The sequence below is a fragment of the Buteo buteo genome, chromosome Z, assembly GCF_964188355.1.
Source record: "Buteo buteo chromosome Z, bButBut1.hap1.1, whole genome shotgun sequence".
NCBI classification, from domain to species: Eukaryota; Metazoa; Chordata; class Aves; order Accipitriformes; family Accipitridae; genus Buteo; species Buteo buteo.
The window spans coordinates 22,381,088-22,404,822 of NC_134204.1; the positions used below are offsets into that span (position 1 = coordinate 22,381,088).

The 23,735-nt window shown below is 40.5% G+C and overlaps 1 protein-coding gene across 4 annotated transcripts in view; it reads left to right on the plus strand.

The window, feature by feature from the left end:
- Positions 1–23,735, plus strand: part of ZSWIM6 (zinc finger SWIM-type containing 6) — a 111,836-nt gene that overhangs the window by 26,634 nt on the left and 61,467 nt on the right. The window contains exon 1 of one of the 4 annotated variants that reach the window (XM_075021414.1): positions 8,444–8,626. The exons of 2 other annotated variants lie outside the window; for them this stretch is intronic. Coding sequence is in view for 1 of the 2 variants with exons in the window: in XM_075021413.1 (XP_074877514.1) it covers positions 9,897–9,906 (10 nt within the window). In the remaining variant the exon portion in view is untranslated. Of the gene's footprint in view, positions 1–8,443; positions 8,627–9,833; positions 9,907–23,735 lie in introns of those variants that run through there. One more of the 4 variants, XM_075021413.1, reaches the window with a different exon arrangement.

Sequence of the window (23,735 nt, forward strand, 5' to 3'; positions counted from 1 at the left end):
TTCTGATCTGTTTTGTCACGATGACAGTGACAAGAAGAGTTCTCAGCAGCAGAGGATCTCAGCAGGCAAACCACAGTCTGTTGGCTCTAGCTGTTTGTGCTTCAGAGCCTTTTCTCAGTAATTAAGAGTGGCAGGTTGGGATAATCCCTGTCTTTCCTAAAATTTTTGGAACACAAAATAGAGCTCTGTGAGGTTCAGGCTTTGAGTTGATGTGCTTCTGTTTTGCCACAGCAGAGACCCTGTCTTTTCTTCAGTGTCTCTAGGTTAAGAAGTTACTGTTTTGTCCAGGGATGAGACCATGTCTTATGAGGCAGCTAGGATGAAGTTGTATTTTTTCCCAGTCCTCTCATTCTGTGCAGGGCCAGTGAAGCAACAGGAGAGACTGGCTTGGAAGTACCTCAGTAGATTCTACCTAGCCCATGTCATCTGACAGAAAGGGAAGCGATGCTCTTGTTCTGGCCAGAACCATCTTGGAGGGAGAAGATAATGTAATTTAGAAAAGTATTTTCTAGCTTGGTGCTGCAACCAAATCTGTGACAGCAGTTAAATACTTTGGTTTCACCTGTAAACTTGTTCATGTCTTCACCTTCTACAGTAATTATTAAGGTTGTCCCTTCCATCAAAAGCCAGCTTCCCTGGAACACAAGACATGGAGTGAATTCTCAGTATGAGTTTTGGCATAGCTTTGGCTTACATCTTATAATTTATGCCCTTGCATGGTGACTAAGTATGGTATTAGGTTTTCAGATAAAATCAGAGGTAACCACCACCACCTAATTAAAAGACTTGAAAGGCTGCTCTTTGTAAAGATAATTTTTAAAAGTTGCATTCCCTGAAGGAACAGCTATGAAATAAAAGGGTTTGAAGTAGAGAATTTTGATTATGAGTTAGTTCTTGAGAAATGCAGTAGTTTAGGAGCAATGAGAAGGAAATTCTGTGTAAATGTTGTTTGTATATCATGGTTGCTAAATTCTTTGTATTAAAACTTAGGAGACTTTTCTGCAACGAAGCTGGCCATTCTGAGGAAACAGGTACTCCCTGGGGACCATTTTCTTCCCTGAAGATCTTTGGAGAAGATGACTTAACGCAGGGTTGGGTTGGTCTCAACTTTGCAAAGCCAGTTTCTGTCGTTTTGTCTGTCAGGAAGCTTCCAGGAGGCTACTAAGATGTTAGGTGGCTGCTAATCCGCTTTGACCTTCACCCTCATCTTCTCAGAGAGGCTGCCCCTTTACAAAGGCAGTGTGGATCAGACTCCGTGGGACCTCAGTACTGTTGTCCTTAGCTAGGACAGTCCATCCTATTTTTTACATCCTATCCTTAACTTGGGGACAAAATCTTTTAATGCATCATAATGAACCCTGCCTACACCCCCAGTGTTCTGTAAATAGAATTAGAGCCTGGAGGCTTTGTTACTAACTGTGAACATTATCACTGTAGGCGGTGTTGTTGCTATGATGTTTAAACATCCTGCAAGTTTGGCGTTTTACTTGTGTGTCCTTTTTTTTTTTTCTGTAATGGTAGGTTTTCTTGGATAGTAAATATTACCCACTTCTTTGGCATTTGTTGGGGTAGATTTGAGTCACTAATGCCTCTTAATTTTGCTGTATAGCAGTTACACTGCAATATTTCAATGCACCTGGCAATCTGGTTTGTTCATTTTGTGTTTTGTCTCAGCAATACCACAGTTTTAACTGGCTTTTCTGTGTTCGTGCAAGGCAGGAATGTTTCCAATTTTTTTCTGATCCATTAAAATGTCAGTAAGAATGGGTGATTCCTCCAAAGAGTCTGTTTTGAACAGATAATTGGCTAGCAGCTTATAAGTTATGTTTATGTTATGTATCTGAAGTTCCTTCTTTGTATGATAATTTCTGTTGTCCGATACAAGATTGTAAGCACTGTACTGCTGGAGCATCCTAAGATACTGCCATTGTATTTTTACGTTTTGTTTTGAACCCTGTGAAGATGACACTCCTTCAGTTGCTAGAGTTGAAATTCTAATTAGCTGATGATGCTTCATTGAAGATTATTGCATTTTATTATGAACGTTATACCTAGGCAGAAGGTACAAGAAAGTTTGTAGTTTTAACTAGAACATCTGTAAGGGCTGGAAGACACCATAGTAAACTCCAGTATGCTGTATTAGCAGGGTTTGGGCCTCTTGTAGGAGCTTGATATTTCAAGAAAACAGGTTTAATCCTTGTTAGAGGTTTGCAAAATTGTTCTGGAAGTGTAACTAGCAATACATACCCTGAACCATGTCATAATGAAACATAGAGGTTGGAACTTAGTATCTTTTACTTGAAATTGCATGGGGTACAGTTTTGTGTATTCAGGGTGCTTGTGAAAGTTTCAGACTGCTGCGTGAGTGTTTACGCTGTGGTGGCTTGTTAGCTAAAGTAGTAGTGATAATAAAAAGTTCAGGGACTGATGTTTTTGTCAGGTCAGCATCTTAACTGACATGTAGGTTCTGGGATTTTTACAATTTGAAAGTGCAATGGGGAGAGAACAAATGTTATTGGTGTGTGTGGTGTTTGCTTGTTTTTTTCCCCACCTCCTGTCTTCATGTGGAAGCTGTTGCATTTTTTATTTAGTCAGTTTTACTTTGAAATTTACATTTTAAACTAGTGAAAACTCATTAAAATGATTCCTAAGATGGCTTAAACATTTGCAAGTACATTTTACTATGTGCTGTGGCCAGTGGAGGAACTCAATGCATACTTAAGTATGATTTAGGCTGTGGTTTCACATGCATTTCTTGCAATGTCACTATGAGCTGGAGTCACTGTCAGCAGCCTTACTCCTTTACTTGTGCCAGCAGAAGTGGGGTTTTCGTTTTGTGTGTGGCCTGGTGTGGTGATGTGGGTCAGGGAATTTACCCAGTGAAAGATGGTGGTTTGTCGTCCCCCCCCGCCTTCTCCTATTTGGGTCCATTCCTTGATTCAGTTCAGGATATAAGACCACAGAGAGGAGTTTTGGTGAAACTTGAGAGCTTAGAGTAGGGGGCAAAAATGAGTGTCAGTGGCTGGTGCCATCCTCTGCAGCTTCTGCTGCTTCCCTGATGCTGAAAGTAACACAGATGAGGTCATGCCTGTAGGTATGTTAGCCTGAGGGGCTATGGATTTCCCAATCTTAATCATAAGCCTTTAATGGAATACTCCATTACCTTCTTTCTACTAATCTGTGCTTATGCTAAGGCAGCAAATCTTTGTCTGAGGAGAAGTGGGGAGTCCCCTTTGTATCTGGCTTCCTAGTCTCTCCTAGCTAGCTCTTAATTTACATTAGGCCTGGCTGCTGAAGAATTTTTTCCAAAAAACAAGATGGAAGGAGGAAACAATAACCATCCCCTGCCACCCCCAAACTAAGAGGAGGAAGAAAAATACCTGACAGCAAAGTGTCCCTTTCCCCCAGGTGGCTTTTTCAAGGATTTGGTTTATCTGATCTAGTTTTGCATGTAAAGACCATGTAACAGCCTCAGTGGGCAAGCTTCTTGCTACTTCTGTCTTTTGCTGGTTGAAAAAACAGGAATGTATGCTTCCTGAAATATATCCAGTTTGGCTGAGAAGATGGAAGGAGAGTTGTTCCCTCTTCAGCATCTGTTGTTCCTTAGGTCTTTGCTGTAGAGTTCATGAAATAGCCTGATGCTCAAAGCTTCATTGATACACCACAATGCAAGGTAGTAACAGCTGCTTGAAACCGGTCAGTGTCTGTGCACTTAAGTATCCATTGCAGTACAAACTATAGAGGTAGGTAAGTAACAAGTTAAGGCCATTTGAAACTCCCTTTTTTTAGGTGTCTTATGAATGAAATACGAGTTTGGAGAGATGACCAACAAGATCTTTTGAAGTGCAGTGCTCACAGGAGAAAACCATGTCTTAATCTGCATAAATGAAATGTAAGAGTTCAGTTTGTTCTTAAATAGAACTTGTGAAGAGTTGCCAACTTTAAAAAGGGTGCAGTTTAGCACTGGAGTTTGTCTTTAAAAAGAGTTGCAAGGCTCGTAATTTGTATTTAACTGCAATAACAAAGATGCTTATTGGTTATAGGAGCCACCTTAGCTTTTCTCTTGAAATGGAAATTTTAACTGTGTGATCTTTATACTGAACTGTCCTTTTGCTTCCCTTTACTTCCTTCTTCATGTGTTAAGAGAAGTTTTTCCTCTCTGGATTTTCTCTTTCATACTATTAATGTTTAGAAGCTTTTTATAATCATACTTATCCACCTTAGAACGAATGATTTGTTTAGAGTTTATAAAGTCATCATCTTTGGTTGATTTGGTAGAGGAGATGTCTGTAGATGACTGAAGGACTTCTTTAGTGCTTGTGTACACTGCCACCCCAGTACTTCCCTGTTGCCTCTGCCCTTACCCACCTGTACTCTGCTGCATGGTGTATATTTTGTCCTGTTTGTGCTAGATCCTGTGTAAACTCACATTACCAGTCAGTCCTAGCTCTGAAAAGTTTATTCTTAAATTATGATGCAAAAGCAAAAAAAATGGGAAGGGGAAGAGTGAATGAGAACAAAGATGTGAACAAGTGGTTTCACAGGCTAAATAGGTACATAATTATAGTGTTGCATAATTGTCAACCGAAGTGTTCAACAATCATGAATAACTTCTGAATCAAAAGGCTTAAAAAGTAATAATAAAAGACACTAGGAGATAATTTTGAAATTCCATAGTTATTTGCCTCTTCTAATGCTTTAGGGGTTTGCAGTTCTAAAACTGTCCTCTGCAGCTAAAAAGAGAAGCTTAAAAATAATCCAAAGGCCAAAAACCAGACCAATAAAACTTCACTGTTTTAAATGAGAAGCCCAACAAGTAGAAACCCTGAGAAATTTAAGAATGGGATTATTCTAGGAAGACTTTTGAAGATAGCAGCAGCTGCCCATGCTAGCATCAAGATGTTCAGCTTTTTCAAATGGTAAGCTAGTAGTGAAACACAAACCTGGTGATAGTAAATGCTGCCAGGATCATAATGCCTGTAGACCATCAGACATTCTCCTGTTTTCAGATCCTTAAGAGGAGCTAGAAACAGCACACGATGTGGTTGGCTTCTGTGCTGATGACTTTTTCTTCTGAGGACTACTGATATACTTGTGATGGTGATAGCGTAAAAGGACATTGTTCTCAAATGAGAGCCCTACCTGGAATCGCCCTGAGGAAGTGTTATAAACATGGCAGAAAGTTAAATCTAAATTTAAAATGCCTCTCCACTTCTACATCGGGAAGTAATTGTTAATTATAATTTTGTAACACTCTATAGTGTCTAAAAAGGAGATATACTAAATTTTTCTTAACTTGTGTTCTGTCAGCAAAGGTGATTTAGGGGCATTACTGGAATGAAGAAACAGGGGAGGCTTATGGGGAGCTATTTTTAATAGTTTACACAAGTACGACAAATGAAAACCTAAAAGTGGGAAGGTGGAAGCTCAATAAGTGAAAATCCCTTTAATGCTGTTGTCTGTTACCCAGTGGAACACTTTAGTCAGTTTGTGGAATTGGCGTTGTTAGGAGTATTTCAGGAAGATTAATGTCTTTATAAATCTGCGAATCGTACACTGTAATGATAGAATACATCAGATATAGCAACAGATCCTTTCCAACTCAATTATCTATTACATGTAAAAGAAATTCAGAGCTCATGTTTAAAGCAGAGACCAAATTTGTACATGTCAAGAAAACTAAAAGTTACAGCCCCCACAGCAAATACTAAGTCATACCCTAGTGTGCTTGATTTTTTTTTTTTTTGTGTTGCTGTATATACCAATCAAAAACTTGCCTTAAAATATATATGTTGTGGTGGTTATAGTAGCTGTGGGGAACTTTTTCAAATAAGCGCCCTGGTGCTTTGAAGGCATTGAACTGATTCATTCCATGCATTTAGATACTGGTGTCAGTTATGCATTCAGATAAAATGCTTTTACTTGTTGTAGTTAATGCCTCAATTTGTCCAGCTTCCCACCACATGTAATCTGTGCAAGATTTATAAAACTTAATGTGAAAGGACTTACAGAAATGTTAGGTATTTGTTAATATTTGAAATCCTTTATGCTATCAGTAAAAATTGTATGTGCCACGTGTTGGCAGTCTTACAACATTGTAAAGCTTAACATCTGGAGAGTCTTTACAACTGAAGCTACTGTGCTTCCTAACAGTGGTGGTTACAGAAGACTGGAAAAAGGACTTCACTTGAAACCATGCTTTAGACTGCATAGGTGGCATGGAGGGAGTGTGACGGAAGAGACATCCTTTCTTTTGTCCCATCCTACCTGCTCATTCAATTTAGGAGCACAGGTTGATACCATGATCTCTTTCAAATTAAAATGTGGTGTGAAAAAAACAAACAAACAAAACAAACTCCAAACCAACCTATGGTTCAGAAGTAAAAGTTTTTGTTTTGCTTTAACTGTCCCTGAGCAATGTCCTGTTCTGAGGAATGCTAGATGAGATGGCTATCTCCCCGTTTTGTTTTTTTCTAAGTGGAGAACTTAAAAAATCAGAACTTGTTTTTCTGATTAAAAACACAAACATCCATTTTAGGAAATGTAGTTTGTAATTTAAAAAACATAACTGTAAACTTATGGGACCTTGCCAACACTGCACTTGCCCCTTTTCAGGAATTACGTGGATTATTTTTTTTCTTTGTATGTGGGTATCTGACATGGTTACAGGAATATGATTACTTGTGTTATAAATGGTAGTGGGGATCTGGAAACAGCTGATCAAAACTAGATGTCTGTAAAATGCTTTCCTGCTTTTTGTAAAGAATTTTCTGTGACGAGAGTTGCACATTGCCAGCAATCTACTTGCTAGCTGAATTAAAAATTATCTAATTTTACTGTGACATTTCTCAGATTACTTGATTCAAGTTTGCAATACCTGTACTGTTGTGGTACTGAGGTGATTGATGCTGACAGTCAAAATGAAAGAATTTTAAACAAATATTTCTTAGGGTGGTCACTACTTAAAAGTGAGTGCCCCTTGCTGGATGAGACAGCATGTATTGGGTGGATGTTCACGTATAAAAGGGTAAAAACTCTGTATGTTCTAGAAAAGTATTTTTGTATGGCATGTGCTCAGAAAACCAGAGCTAAACTTGATGGTGTACAATAGGGATCTGTGATGAGAGAACGTTACAAAATGGCAGAGCGTGAGTGTACTTTATCTGGGAATTTGTTGTATGCTGTTGGTGACACTTGCATTTGACATTGTTCAACTAGTTTGAGCTCTTGGGTTTAATGTCACTTTTAAAAACTTTCTGAAAAAGAGGTTTGGGGATAGTGAAGTGTTCTTTAGTGCTTGTTGTTGCTCTTGATATTAGTTGCAAAACAACTGGTGTGTGTTTGGAGGAGGAGAGTTTGAGCAAGTGGCAGGTCTGTGGCTGAAAGAGAGCTGCAGTCTGGGTGCAGAAGTCTAAAAATGGGTCGCCGTCATCCTCAGAGAGTCACAAAACGGTGTGGGTGGCATGGTGGGAAGGAATTTACTACACTGTGCCGTCTTCACAGCTTTAGAATAGGAACCGTGTGGTCTCAAGAGTGGCAGGGTTATGTGAATGAAACGTGGAAACTAAGGTTACGTGCCCTTCAGAAAGTCTCCCTGATGTTCTTCAGATTTGTAGAGATTATTGGAAATCATTTGCATAGCAGATGTAGCAGGCTGTCACCGCAGCTATTCTTGGCCTCCTCCCACCTCTGGTTCTCGGTCTGCTTGTTTTGAGCCTTTTCTTCACTCGGACGGCCAGCTCGGCGTGGCAAGGGCCGCGGCGGCCGCGTTCGCCCTGGGCTGGAGCCCAGCACCGGCAGCGGTCAGTGCACGGGCTGGGCTGTGTGACCAGTGGCACCTTCGGGATTCGTGTGGAAGGATCGTCCATAAAAATCTGGTTTAAAGTCAGAGCCGCTGTAAACGCGGTCCCTGTGTCTGCCTGTCAACAGGCGGGCTCGGGTAGACCCAGCGGAGATGAAGGTTCGTTACTGCCCGAAGCGCGCCCGCTTTGCGGCGCTGGGGGCGAGTTCCTCCTCCTCTGACAGGCCGTGTTCGGTGACGGTAACCCGCCGGTCGCTGCAGCCGCTGCCGTTCGCTTTCCGCCGTTTCTGACGGAGAGTCGCCGGCCGGGGAGAAGGCCCCGCAGCCCTAGACCCGATTTCGGGGGGGGGGGGGGGGGGGGGGCGGGCGAACAAGGGGTTAAAGGTGGAAGGGGCCGAGGTATTATGCAAGCTGTTAAGTAAAAAGGAAGTGCATTACAAAATGCTGAGCTCAGTAGTCTGGCTCCCGGCCAAGCCGTTGCTTTCTTCACTACAGCTGAGGGCTTTGTAAGCTTCCCACCCGTGGGTTTGTCTGCACTGTTGAGGAATGCTGCTGCCGCCGCCAGCTGACGTCAGGGCGGGCGGTTCAGCTGAGGGCCAGGCGGGCTGGCGGGGGGGGGCGGGGACGGGGACGCGGGCCTGCTCGGCCCGCCGCGCCTGCCAGCGCCCTCTTCTCCCTGAAGGGCCCTCTTCATCGCCCCAAAATGCCCGCTTCGCCCCGCCGGCGTCCTACCGCCTCCCCGCCGCTTCCCTCCCCTTCTTTGTCTTGCGCCGTCAGACCGGGGCCTACGCTGTAGAGGCCAAGTTGCCGTTTAACTGAGAAACAGTAAGTGCCGCGTCCCCCCACCCCGACGGCGCAAGTTCTGCTCGTGTATTGCGTTTTCAGTGCTGCAGCTGAGCCCGTGAGGAGGACGCAAAAGGTCGCCTTCACCTTTCAGGATTTCAGGGTTGGTGGGTTTGGGGAGGCGGTGTGTGTCTTCCGCCATCAGAGCTCCTTCCCGGCCTGGCCTGTCGGCACGGTAGCTGTAAGGACACCACGGTGCCATCACAGCCCCTTTTTTCGTAAATGAGGGGAAAACTTGTGTAGAAAAGTATTTTGAGGGTGGCAAGGTGTTAAGCTTTCAGTTAAAAATTAGTGAAATTAGCCTGGTTTTGGATTTGATTGCTTTCCGGGTGGTGTTCTCTTCAGCTCCATAATCAGATTCAGCGTGGATCTATGGTTCTTGGTTATTACGAAACAAATAAAAAAAAAATCCTATCTGGAAAATGTGCAGGCTGAGGACAAGAGATAGAAAGCATGTTTCACCATCAGCCTTACTGGCAATATAGGTAAATGGAGCACTACTTAAATGTTTTTTCTTTTAAAGGCTTTTGGGAGAACTGTTGGTTGCAGAAGCTTCTGGGCTGCCTAGATACTTGCTAAGCAGGTCCAGGCTACTGTTTGAAGCTGCTCCCTTGGCTTTTTTAATTCATTTTTTTGGGGGCTACCTTTCCTACTATAACAAGTCTTGTTGCTTCTCGTCTTCACTAGTAAGTCTGCACAACTTCTGGGGCAGTGTTTGTCATCACAGGTCTCTGGTCAGTGTGTACTTGTCACTAAGTCTTGTATTCGACAGCTTAATCCTGTTGAAAACTAGAGATACAGGTTGCAGGACTCCATTTGGAGTTTAAATATATATATATACACACAAAGGAACCAATTTACTAATGGCTCTATGAAGGAGAGGGGAGATGGAAAAAAACCTCAAGAGAAGCCCATTTCTCTTTGCTCTCCCACTTCGTATCCTGTGAATGGTATTGCAGATGTAGGTGGTGTCAGTATTGTTACCTGTTCCTAATAATGAAGACAAATGAGAACAGTCATCAGACTGGAGATAACAAATTTTGAAACTTTTAAAAAACATTTGTGCAAGGCAGGTCTAGTTCATGAAATTGTCAGATGGTATTGGGGCCTAGTCTTAAGCGGAGCCAAAAAAAGACCAGATGTACTAGTATGGAAAATACCTTTTAAAATTTGTTTGAGGCATAACCTAGTCAGTGGTTGGGGCTTTAGGAGTCAGAAGAAGTGAATTTCTTCTGTACTACTGAGGTGCTGCATGACTCTGAGTGAGTCACTCTGCTTGTGTGTGTTGCTTTCTCCACTATCCTTTTCCTGTCTTGTCTGTTGGAGATTATTACTAAATTTCATGACTGCTGCCGGACAGTGCATACCACAGTGGTGCCTCAAGTTCTGTCTGGGGCATCCGGGCAGTAGTAATACAGTAGTGTGACTACGAGGAAGCCTCCGGGTTGCCGCTGTGAATCAGACTAGTTTTATACCTCTCGTTCCAGCGAGCACAATCTGGGATTTCCTTTTGAGCTATAAAATGACTAAGTCTAGTTAAATGCAGCATAGACCATATAAAACAGGAGTTTGGAGCTTTCAAGCTTCTTAAATATTGCTGTGTGTTGAATAGAAATAGTGTAAACAGGGTTTGAGCCATGAGAGACTCATTGAAGTTCATTGTCAGAGGTTTAATTTGATGTGTGGAGATGGATTAAACTTCAGGGTTGTGGATTTTGCTGAAATGTCTTTGTAGGTGTGCATTTTTTTTATTACTGTTAAATCTAGGAATTAACATGGTAGAAGCAGCCTTGGTTGTATAGTTGGTTTTCATGGGTGTTATGGTAGATAGTGTACCTCCTATTTGCTGTTTCACTTCTTCTTTTCAGGGCTTGGTTTTTCAAGGTGCAGTGCATTTGTTCTTGTACCTCGAAGTCCCTCATCATTGTGACTCATAATGAAAGAAACCTAGAAGCAGTTTGGAGACAGAGAGGCTCTTCCCCTGTAAACTAAAAGGAAATGTACCCAATAACGTATCCACTAAGAAGTGCTGTGCAGCATAGTATTTACTGTAATTCTGAAAAGGACAGAAGTGTAGAGCAGTGCTGCAGTACCGGTACCCAAATGACATGTTGTTTTCCCTTTGTGCTGTACTGGCTGATGGTCCTGTCTTGTACAGGTCTTGTCCATCTGTACTGATGCAGTATTAGCAATTCAGTACAATGTCATTGTAAATATGCAGGAACAAAACAGCAAAATGCTTCTGAAAAAGCTAAAACAATGTAGTAGGAACCACTTTGCAATTACAGGTGTTGTGTCCCTCTGCTAATGGGCAGAGAGTAATAGTCAAAGAAATCAAACTCCTGATAAATGCTGTTGTGTGTACTAGCTGCTTTCCCTGGGTGATCCTCCTTTCCTTGACAGAGTATTAAGTGCCATGTTGTTTTTTTTCCTGTATCCGTTATTTGGGCAAAGGGGTACTTGGGCTAAATTTGCATCCTCATCTTGAGTTTTAGTAGTTAAAGAAATTTGAAACACAACATGTCCTTGCCTCCCTTTTTTTTTCTAGAGGTGTTAACTAAAGGGCAACTTCACACAGCACTTCTACACAAACTACTTTAGCAAGGGTTGTGATTAAGACACCACTTTTTCTTCCCCTCCTTTCCCCCCACCAGGTCTATCTTTGGGGACTGCTCATCTGGTGAACTCCTGCAGCCAGAGAGCTGAGAACAGAGCACTCTCACAGCTGGTGGATAAATTAGGAATAAAAAATTAGGCAGCTATTTGATTAGGTAAGACAATAACACTCAACAAAACTAGTTTCCTGACTACTATGAGTAGCCAAAAATAATTTGTTTTTCAGTGCAGCAAAAGGCATTTCTAGTGATTCTGAGTAGAACTTTGCAGAACGTGAATGTGAAAATTTAGCAAGTGTCCTGTGTCATGTCCCTTGCAGCTGTTTCTTAGTGTTTCTTTCTGTTTCATGGGGTGGAGATGGAAATGCCCTATTAGCTTTAAAAAGGCAAAGGTTTTTTGTTGGTGGTTTGTTGGATTTTTTTTGCTCTGTTCCCTCTGGTTTGGTGAATCAGGAGAATGAAAATCTCTCTTGCTTGACACTTCCCTTGGTGGGATTTGGACATGGTAGGGCGGACAAATAAACAACCTTCCTGTCCCATCCCATTTGCTGCATATCACTTCCTTTTCCATCTCTCTTTCCGCAGACACTTGGCAGCTTTCGCTTCAAGTCTGTCTGCCCAGCATCCCATATTGTCCCTACACCAGGATGTGAGCCATAGTGACAGTGTAATTGGTGCCCTTTGCCAGGAGATCCTTTGGGGCTGCAGGAGTCTCAGCTGAGCAGCAGCGAGGATGAATTGGCTGTAGTGTCTCTGGGAACCCCACACCAAACGCAGTGCATGGCTCAGAGCTCTTCTGCACAGTGTAGATTTGACTGAGGGTGGCTGGCTTGACTGTTGTAACAGCTATTTAAATTTTTCTCTTAATGCTTCTAATAACAGTAAAATAACTGTATCCACATGAGTCTGTAGCTAAATGAGTGAATGGAGCCTTTTCTTAAACTTCTGTTAAAATGTCTTTTCAGTCCCCATAAAAAGTTTTTTGTTAACTTTGAACTCTTGTAACTTTTTGATTGATTGGAACCTTGATTTGAATCTTCTATCTTTATTTGAATTTTGATTTTGATTTGACTGTAGTCTGCTCTTTTACCTTATTCTGCAAATATAAACTGCATTTTATTAACTTTAAGATGTAAATGGCACAGCTCATTGTGCTGAGTGTATCTTTTGTCTGCATACCAAAAGCAAGACACCAGTTGCTGTGGTTTGGATGTGGTTGGCCTGTGCTAGTACAAGGCCCAGAGTTAGGAAAAGCTGGATCCTGCTTAGCTAGAATTTGGTCGAAGAGATTTTGTGTCCTCTTTGTTGTTAACTTCTTCTTGTGGCTCAAGTACGGATGACTGTTTTCTATGAAACATGGTATAACACTGTTCTAGCCTTGAAATGTATTACAGAGCTCTTTTGAACTAGCTGACAAATTCTTGCAACATAGGGTGGTACTTAAGTCACAGAGATCTGTAATAGGACATTGAGATACAGGGTCAGCTGCATTTTTCCAGTGCTTTGAGATTTGTTGTATCTGTAAGAGCAGACTGGAAGAGTACAGGCTTGGTTTTGGCTGATTTCATGAAATTTTGGAAATGTGTCCTGAGGGTATTTCAAAGTATGCTCTTTGAAGTGATGGTTGCTGCACAGATCCTTATAATTGACATGTTGTTGTAAAGCTAACTGAATTTAAAAGTAATAAGGAGAAGGATACAAGTTTTGACATAGTTGCTCCTGGCTGTCTAGAATTATGTGGTGGTTTTAATAAGAGTTTATTAAAAACTTATTAGCTGTGATAATGTAAAAGTACAGTATCTGGCTTTTCATGCTGATAACAGCACACTCTAAAAGAATAATTCCTCTGTGTTCAGAAGTAACTTCTGGGGTAACTCTGTACTAAAACTCTTTTCTTTTCCGTGCATTGATGTTTCAACAAATAACACAAATAACAATTACAGGAAAGTGACAAAGCAGCATTTTTATAAGCAGATTTGTGCAGGTTTGTTTTTTTTCTTTGCTCACTGTTCTTGTCCCTGTTTTGGCATAAAGCAGTGAAACACTTTTTTACATCTACAGGTGGAAACACGAAGAAAATTTTGACTTCACTTGCCTGTGTAAGGATCTGTTGTCTGAAATTTTTTGTTGCCTTCAAAACAACAGCTGTTTTTGTACTAGCAATTTACAATTGCATTTATTATGAACTAGTGCCTAGCAACATCTAGGCAGTACTTTTGCTGCTACAGATGACTGTGTCCCAGAGTGTATGCTATCTAGTTGATTTTTAGGTGAACATTGTCTGAGTTTGAGTCTTACCCTGGCTGGTAGTGAATTGTTACATATCTGTTAGATACCTGAGCTGTTGGGGTTGCTGAGTCTGAAACAGTTCTGACTGTGAAAGAGCAGAGGAGTTTCTAATTGGCTGAAAGGTTTGGACAGTTCTTAAGTTTTTTGCTGTTTTTGTTTTTGCCTTTTTTTTTTATGGTGAATGTGGCTTGTTGTCCATAAATAGAAATTTCCCATTGGATGAAGCATTAAAAACCAGTGTGTGTGTGTAAGCAAATGAAGGTATGAGCTTTTGCTCAAAGTGTACCTCTTTGGAATAATTTGAGTTCAGCTTGATTTGTTTTTGAGGAATATTTATGGGTTTGTGAATGTTTTGTAAGCTTGTAAGGTCTTCACCTTAAGAAATGCAGTTCCGTAGTTTAGCTGATGCTAGTTGTGAAGAGTTGATGAGAACCATGGGTGCTTTCGGAGGTGGAGAGTGGAAGGCCTAGTGTTAGAGAACCTGGTCCCAAATACTTAACTGCTATGTAGTTTAAAAGCACATAGGCTTTGTTTATTTCTTTTAAAAACACCAACACTTATAAATAATTGTCTTTGTGTTATGAGTGGAGATGTAGTTTATTAAAATGAGAACTAGCAAGATGAGCAGTATTGTGCTAATGATTGCAAGTCAGTGCAAAGCATGCTTGGAAGCTGTTGCTGTGACTGGGGATTTCACATTGTGAGTATTGGAGCTTGTGTACGTGGAGGGGAGGGAGAAGGTTGTATATGACATGCCAAAAAGTATTTCTTCAGTAATTAAACAGTATTTTCATTTGACACCATTTCAACTACCTGCTTAATTTGTGAGGTTTAATTAAGATATAGTCAGCTTGTGCTGACATGGACATAAAATCAATGCCTAGTTTGCCTGAGGAAAAGGCTCTTTTTCTTTTTGGGGTCTGTCTATGTCTTTTTCTCTTTCTTTTTTTCTTTTTTTTTCAAGAAAAAAATCATTAGCAATTCAGAGAGCAGAAGCAAATAGCCATTTTTAAAATTCATGTCCTCAAATGTTAATTTGATGCTTTGAGGCATAAACGACCTTTCTAACCAGCCCAAACTTGTCAAACAAAGGAACGATAGAAACAAGCTGCTTTGTTCTAATACAACAGGCTGCTTTTCAGGGAGAATTTCAAAACAATTCTGCCTCCCTCTTCTCAACAACATTAAATTAAACTTTGGCCTGTGCTACATTTGAATTTAGATGTGTATGCATCATTGGAGAGATAGTGATGGAATCTAGACAACCTGTGCAAATTGAACCATAGGCTTCAGCTCCTGAAGCCCAGGGCAAGTGAATAATGCTTTCATCTGTAGCTACCCCAGCTGGTATTACTTAGCACTGGAAAAGCAGTTAGGTGTGGGTCAGAAGCTGAGGGGAGGATTAAAAGGGGATTTCTTCTTGTGACAAAACTGAAGAGTAGGAGGAAAGGGGGGAGGAGAGAAATAAAACCACCACCACCACTTTTTGAAACCTTTCATTTAAGTGTTTAGATTGCTGTATACACCTTGGAGGTCAGATTTAAAAACTAAATATAAATCTTCTAGCTACTAGCGGTTTTGTTGAGACTGAAACTGTGTAAGTATATGCTGTACCAATGGCAAAACCACTTAGTGCTTCAGTGCCAACTCTCTGTCATTATCAGATTTATGAGATAAACACATAAAAGGTCAGGGTGGAAGATATAAGCCAGTATAAAAAACAAATATGTCTTTATACAAGGTAATGCATTCTTTTTTTTCTACCTCTTCCCCAAAAGAAGTTTAACTAAATTTGGTACTTGAGTACCATTCTTCCCTGCCAGCTGTGCTTGTAGCATCTGAAATAAATCTCTTTCAAGAGTGACATGTTTCTGAAGCAACCACCACAGTAGTAAACTTTTTCTCTAGGATATAAGTAGAGTTAGAGTAGTAATCTGGTGTTGCTGTTCTTGTATCCTGTCTATTTTTGTCCTATTGATATTTTTTTTGTCTGTACTCACTCATTGATCTGCATCCAAAAAAGGAATATCTAATTCTTGAATTTGTTCAGACTCTAGAAAGACATCCTTTAATTGTTCACTATTTTTAACATTACTTACCTGTTCAGAGATGTGCCTGGCATGTTCTCCTGTATAATCTGTATCAGCTTTATCTAAAACACAATCCTGCCATAAGTTTCCCACCTGGGTGGGAGGAGGCAGCACTGGTCATATTCAAATATTCAGCAGCTGAGCAGTACCATAAAATCTCAGGATCACGTTATTACTGTTCATTAATACTTGGTTACCTGACTCTTTTGTGTTAGGGTTTATTTTATCTTAGGGATGAAAAATGCAGTGTATTATGAAAATATTTGAGGAAACCTAATGTGGTTCTTTCAGCTTTTCTTTTTAAATTATTTTCTCAAAGCTGTTTTGTATAAAACAGGAAGAAGAGAAAATGCTTACCTTCTTGGTTTCTCTCTTTGGCCTAGTAGATGGTTCATATATAACCCCTAATGCTAACTCTTCTGACACTTCAGGATCCATTCATGAGGGTATTTTACTTTGAACACGCAGGTTTCTATGTGTATTGCATGATTTTCTCACATAATTGTGTGGTGTTGGGTTTTTTGAGTGCTTATGGATGAAGTGTATATACCTTTTGTTCTTTAAAATTTTCTTTTTGCTTTGATCCCAACAAGAGGAAGCTGTTCTTCTAGCCTGAAATGTTTTATAAAGCACTCAAGTCAGCTGAGGCTAAAACTTGGCCAGATGCTGTACCTCTGTCAGTCATGGTAGACCAGAACATACCACTTCTTACAGGGACTGGGGTTATCTGACGCTGGAGAGAGGAGAAACAAAAGTAAAAGCTGAATTATTGCTGCCAGAAATACCGAATTCTTCCGAAAACATCAACACATGAACAAACTGTAGGGGGGACGATTCTGTTCTCTGGATGAGAACAAAGAGACCCTTCTTTTCTACTACAGTGTCTGCAAAATCAGCCTGCAGAGCTGTTCTGGACAGTAAAGAGCTTTCTAAGCCTGCAGTCTTCATTCAGATGTAGGAATGAGCTGTGACTGCCACAAGGAATGCATATGCATGTACCAAACTCATACAGAGTTGCTGGTGGAAAACTTGGGCCAACAGCACATAGCTCAACATACTGACATAAGTACGAACACCACTTGTTAATTATCCCATAGCTTATTAAGTTTGCAGTTGATTCTGGTAGTTGATCCAAATTGCTGTCAGACTGTATTTTCTTGCACACAAACACATGTGCTTTTGCTTTAAATTGGTACAACTATTTTAATTCTAGTTGTACATATTTTAAGCAACTGCTAGATTCTTTTATGTTTGGTTATTTGAGTACTGAAATGACTAAGTATCTGAATGGAGCTTTAGGTGAGGTTTTAAGCACAGAAGAACTTTAAAAAAACTTCTGCTGTAATTACAGTATCACTGGCTTTTATCTAGCCATGGTTTATCTCCTTTGCAAGTCTGCAGCCTTTTTTTAAAGATTGGAATCCTCTATATGCTGTACACCTATAAGATATCCACACAGTAAGCTGCTGAAAATGCTTCTTCATCTGTTTGGCCTTCGGTGTGTTTTGCGCTGCCATGACAACTCGGTCACAAAGAGCCTTGGGTTTGTGGTTTCCAGGCTTGATTAATACAATGTACTGTAATTAGGAATAGGAAAAACCCCCACAGGCTCTTTTCCAATTTAAATATTCCCGCTGCTCCCAAGACTTCCCCAGCTTTCATTGTGCATTGTTTCAGATTAGTCATAATTGAAATATTTATTTTGTTTAGTGTGGTCCAGACACTGGGAAGAGTCCCTGGAATTTACCAGAGCTTTCAGCCTCTGAGCAGCTTGGTTTCGGGGTCTCTTTGAGAGGGTCGTATGATTTGATATGCACCCTAAGAACAACCTGAGGTACTAGCATAATAGCATTTCCACGTTGTACTTCTATAGCACCAGTGCTTATCCAGAAGAGAATTACAGATAATCCTAGAAAGACTACTTAATTTTGCTCTCGACACATTCTTCAGTCACTGTTGCTTCTTTCCTGTGCCAGTGTAGATGAGAAATGAGTTGAAGAACATTAAAGCACTGAAATGGGAAAGAAAGCAAAACGCAAAGCTATATATTTAATTTTTCTAGGTACAATTGTAACTGGTTTGGCAAAGTAGTTTTAGAGTTTTCAATTTTTTAATGTGAATTGTAACTTAACCAAATGGCATTACTTAATTTTTTTGGCTATAGCTGCTGTAGAAATGTGTGCACAGCTACTGTTTTGGTAAACAAAGCCTAGTAGCCAGATGGCAGTAATATTTAAAAACTTGAGCGATATGGTTTGGGAAGCATCCAACTGCAATGTGCTTTGCCTAGGTACCTTAGATGTAGTACACAGTGGAAGACTTTGAATGTGTTATCACTGCAGTGGCTTGAAAGAACAAATAGGCTATTACGTAGAATACAAATAATGCTTATTAAACTTCCAGTTCATTTTTTTTCTCTGATAGATGATCCAAATTGCTGTCAGACTGTATTTACTTACACATAAACAGCTGTGTTCCTGTTCTTCATCAGGATAACTATTCCAAACGTAGTTATGCATATTTTAAACAACTGTTAAATACTATGTTTCAAATAATTTCTGGTTTCATGAAAGCTTAATTTCTTTAATAGGTCCTTTCCTCAACCTTACTCCATTCCATTCTCCTACTTGAAAGGTTCAAACTTGGTACAGTTGGCTAGCTGCTGTATGACTGGAGAACTGCTGTTGAGGGAAGAAGGTTAATAGTTTTCTTGCAGGATGTGGGTGCCCAGAGTACTCTGTTCTTCTTTTTACATTTTTAATCAGTGGGGTAATTGTTTACCATGGTGCGTTGAAATAGTCAGCTTAGTGGTTTTGCCTAGTTTCTAACAGTAGCCTGTAGACTAGGCTCGAGGATTCTTCGCATTAGCTTAGCCACTGTCAAATTTAGTGGGAGATAGTGAATTGGATCCAGCTCTTGGTGACACAGGTATGGGAAAATATGATCCTTGAGGTATTAGGCAGCAAAATAACTTTTTCTAAGACATGAAGTAAGTATCATCAATAAATGCTGGCAGACTTCTTTATTAAAAAATGGGGTGGGTGTTTCTGCAAGGCTGCCTGCCTCTTCCCGTCTCTCCCCCAGTTTTGATGTTGGAAAAGTGCATTGTGAAACGGTTGAAGCAAACAACCCGGAGAGCTCCCCCCCCCCCCCCCCCCCCCCCGCCCCATCCTGTCTAGACTGCCTGTTTCTCATGCACTGTTCTTCCTTGGAGCAGGCATTACTCACAGATTGTGCTGCTCGCTCCTCCGTGAGCAGCAGTGTGGGCTCTTTTGCTTTCTTTGTTTGGAGTTCACCTTTTGCTGGTGTTGGACATCCTTGTCATGTGCAAGCTTTTTACATAGAAACGTCTGCTTTTCATGGTGCTGCAAATAGGAAGCAGTTTTTGGCAACTGCAGCCTGACTCTCCTCTGGGGCTGGGAGAGGCTGGGTGTCATCCAGGCATTCCTCCAGGATAGCTGTCAGCCTTGCTGTAGCTTAGCCCACTCTGCTGTCACACTGTGCCTTCACTGCCTTTCTTCAACATGACCCTGTGCAATCCGTAATAAAGGGAGAAATGGATTCTTTCCACCCCCAACCACCAGTGCAGATGATTTTTGTGGATTAGGAATCTAAATAATACACTAGTGCTGCAAGCATTAGCTAACTGCTTCTGGTGTGTCAGAAGCTTTTGCTCTGCCCTTTGAAGTGGTGGTGGAGTGGGTCAGTGGTGTGCAGCATCGAAGTGTTGTTGGAATGAGCAACTTCCTTACTGTAGGGCCTTTGGAGTCCTGGGGAAAACAAAGCAAAACAAACTTCATTAGGTCTTTGGTGGCACAGGTACTTGGTGAGATCACAGTCATTTTCTGCCTCTTCATTACCCTTAAAGAACAGTAAGAAGGGAAGTTTTCTGTGCTTTCAAGAAAGGGGTTTTCTTACTGGAGAACTCCTGGCCAGGAGCTCTGAATCCAAACAAATGTTCTCTTTTTATTAAGGCTTTTTTCTTGCTTAACAGGTAATTAAGGAAGAAAAAAAAAATGGTTAAGTACTTTGTTTTAAGTAAGTTCTACTCCTGATTTCAATATTAACTCTGAAAAAATAACTACAAGTACTATTTGTTTGGGGCTGGTCAGATAGTAGAACATCTTTAAAGTAGTTACTCCTTTTCTTACTAAACCACCATTTCATTACAGCAGTAGAGCCTACAAATGTCATCAGAAACACTTTGACTATAAAAAATGAGTTCGTAGAAAAATTTCCTATCCAAATGTGGTGAACAATAAGGTTGCAGTGATAGATCAAAAACAAAATAACTGAAACTTACCTGAAATAGAAATAATGCATGTGGCTTTTCCAGTGTTCACTTATTTGGAAGACAGGCTGAAGAGAAAATACAAAAGTTACTTCTCTCAATATCCTGGACAACTGGACATTTTTTTTTGGTTTAGTTTTTTCCAGAAGTGATGTATTACCCTGCTTTAAAAAGGTGGTTTCTTCAGCTGTCTTTTGTTTTTCATGGTCTAGAAGGTTTGGAGTTTGCATTGCCTTCATGCAAAAAGCAAACATCACCTTTCAAAACAAAATGTGTGGACTGTGACATACTTACTCTTAAAAAGAAAATAAGTTCTTTTTTTCTGACCAGTTTTATCTCTGGCAGGGGTATTTTAAAAGCATATTAAATCTGAGAAACCAGAATATAAATTCCATTTCCTACTTCATGAATTTTTTTGTAGATGAATAAAAAAATAAAAATATATTAGCCTTTTTTTAGAAGAGTCTTGTTTCTGCTTCATGATTTTGGTATTCAGATTGTTTCTCTTCATGTGGACTACAAGATGTTGTCTTTGTTAAACATGCCTGTGGTGAAAAAAATTGTTTGTTCTGAATCTGGCATAATACATTTGAGAAATGAGTCTGCTCATGCTCACAATAGTTGTGACAGTCCTTCCTTACTGATGGGGTCACCATTGCCTCATCTTGAGAGGTGTTGATGTGTTGTTTGAATAGTTTACTGCTTTAAAAAGAGAAACTTTGTATATTCCCATAACAGCACAAAAAAAAGATTAAAAAATTATTCTTGTTGCTTTATAGAACATCTTATGCAGATCCAAACTGGAGAACATTAACTAACAATCTTCCTGTTGTTCTGATTGCATGCAAACTCTTTTGTGTGTGCATGCATATGTGTGTAAGGAGCAGGATGTTGATCTTTCCTTCTTGCAGTTCCTCCCTGGTACAGTCTTCTCAGCTTCTGCAGTCCGTACCCTGATCAGTGATGCATAGCAGGCAGCAACCTGTTTCAGCCTGCTGATTTCTGTAAGCTGTCTGGCAATGCGGTGATGCTGTGCTTTACGAAATTCTCGGGGCAGTGTTGGGGGCACATCAGAGCAGTCTGTGTGTGTGTTGGGTGAGCAGAAAGGCCAGTCCACTGGAGTCCTTTGGTCCTCAGGAAGGAGGCTTGTGTACTGCGTAAATAAAGGAGGGATAGGAAAGCCTTGGGCATCCTTTCATATTGAAACAACAGCTATTTGACTATCCCATGCTTATAGCAGATAAGACTATTGAGGCTCTGTCTGGCCAACAAGGGTTGTCCCTGCCAACTTGTTTCTCTTCTGTGGTTCTATTTGTAGCTTGGAACAAGGAGAATGGACTGGTTGGGATTTTGTTCCTAACATCCTAAAGCAGCCCGTTGGGGTACTTCAGTGTTGTCATAGCCCCCAAATCTTCCTAACGTCAAAGTGATCTGAAAACTAATTCTAGAGCAAACATCTGCCTGCATAATCCTGAGTGTCTAATTGAGATAAAGCTTGTTTTAGCTAAGTATATTGGAATCTCCTTTGCCTTGCGTTACATTTGCCCTCCAACAGAGAACAGATTATTGATTGCTCCAAAGCAGGTTTAAAGTAGTGTTTCTCAGAGGGCATCACTTCAGTAATGCAGAGTAGATTCATTACCTTTACTTGGGCTGCTTTGGAAGTACATAATTCAAGTCAAAATCTGAGCTGGGAACCTTACATGCCAGTGCTCACTGCCTTCTAGACTAGATGGCCAATCATTCTGTCACCTGGAATAACCATGTTCATAATCAGTTTTCCCTGAGTTAGATGTGGGGAGGACTGATGACACTGACTTAAGAAGACATTTGGCATAGTAACATAATGAAGACTTTCCTGAAGGACGTGAAATGTCTTACATATGCTGGTCCAACACTTGTTTCCAAACCCCTATTTTCTCTAGTTTAAAACTTTGATTTTTTTTTTTCCTTTGAGGTAGTTTGCTGTTGTGAACAAAATAATTAATAACTGTATGTAATAGAACTTAATATTACTGCTTCGAGTGTCCTCTAGTAGAAAGCATAAAACCTGTGTCAAAGGCCACTGCTCTAATACAAGTATTCACATTTCCAGTGGCAAGAGTAGCCTGGAGTAGGTTTCCTACCAGTTGTTCAAGATATGATTCCATTTCCTCTTCCCTTTGTATCAAAACAAGGTAAAACTGTAGACTGGGCAGTAAGACCCAGGAAATAAACTAAATTATATTAGTAGTTGTAGGCCAGAAGCTTGTCATGTTTGGTTATCTCACCCTGAGTCCTGGGTTTTTTTGGTCTGGAGTAGTCTGAGCTGCTCATTTGGGGCTCTCTTACAAAGAACGCCAGGGAGAAGGCCTAATAAAAAGTACAGTGTTTTTCCAAGGGAATAATGCTACTTAAGAGTACATAATATCTGAACAAACAGGCAATGAACAGCATATAATTCTGCACATTATGCAGCAGCATTAAATATACATATTAGTAAGGTAGCAGATGCTGTAGTTGTGAAATTGCCATGTAAAGTAGCAGTCTTTAGCAGCAGGGTGCTGCTCTATGTGAGACTCCTTCACATGTAATGAATAGCTAATTTCAGCTCTATAGTCCATGAGAGACCAAAGGGGATCAGAGAAGGGTATAGCATTCCAGCAGCCAAAACCAGCAGGATGTGCTCAGATGTGCTTTAATGGAGCAACTTTTCTGAGCTCTTGTGGGTAAATTCATGAAGAGGGGTGCTCATCTTTTACGTTGTTTTCAAACTGAGAAATTATTCCTGCAAATGGACAAGCAGGCATGTGAAGTGTACATTGCAGGGATGAGATGGTGGTAGGTTTTGGTGCCTCTTCTGAGGTAGTGGATGTCTTGGTTTTTACTTTTTTTTGGTTTTGTGCAACCAACAGATGAAACAAAACCAAGCAAAAGCATATGTGAGAATTGGCACTGAAAAGGTGAGCAGTGTTTTCCCTCATCCATCTTTCAGAGCATTTGAGGACGCTTGTTGATCCAATTAATGTATGTTACAGATTGGAATATTCCGTTAGCAACTGAATCTGGCACATGCACATCTCATGGGCATTGTCTTGTGAGATGAGAACTAGGAGTCCTCTTGCTGAGGAACAGGGTTTTCCTGCAGAGTAAGCAGCGGACAACAAGGTTCAGATATTCCATGTTCATTATTGATACTATTCTGTGTTTTTAAAGTATTTTGAAAACAGTTGGTCTGTTGTTCCATTGTTTATGTAGGAAAGTGACCTCATTTAATCTTAAAACATCGTAATTGCTTGTTAGGATCAAGCTAGGTCTGTGAATCTGAACTTCTAAGACTTGCGTGGAGAATTTAAGAAGGGCAGGATGTATCATATCAGCATCTGTCACACTCTCATCCCAAGATTCAGACTGCAGAAAGGAAAGGCAGATTTCAAAGGAAATGGCTGATAATGTTTGCAGCTCCTGATATCTGTCTCACTCCTTATCAGAGGAGGAAGCCTCCTGTTTGACTAAACAGGAAGAACCAGATGTGGGGAATAGTAATCCTTGGTACATAGTCTACTACTGTGTAGTGAATGATCTATTTAAACCATTTCTCAGTAGATAAAAATAACCTAAATCATAGTTAACCTTCTGGAAGCATGATGCTAGTTAAACAGTTCTTTTCCTTCCCATTTGTCTGAAGAGGGTGTGGATGGATTCTGGGGAGGCGTCATCTTAATTTTAAGAAGTGGACAACTCTGGCATAGTACCCAGCTGGAGATTTGCGGAAAGGGATGGGGATGTTGTTGCAGGGGACAAGATTGAGGGCATTCTTTCTGGGT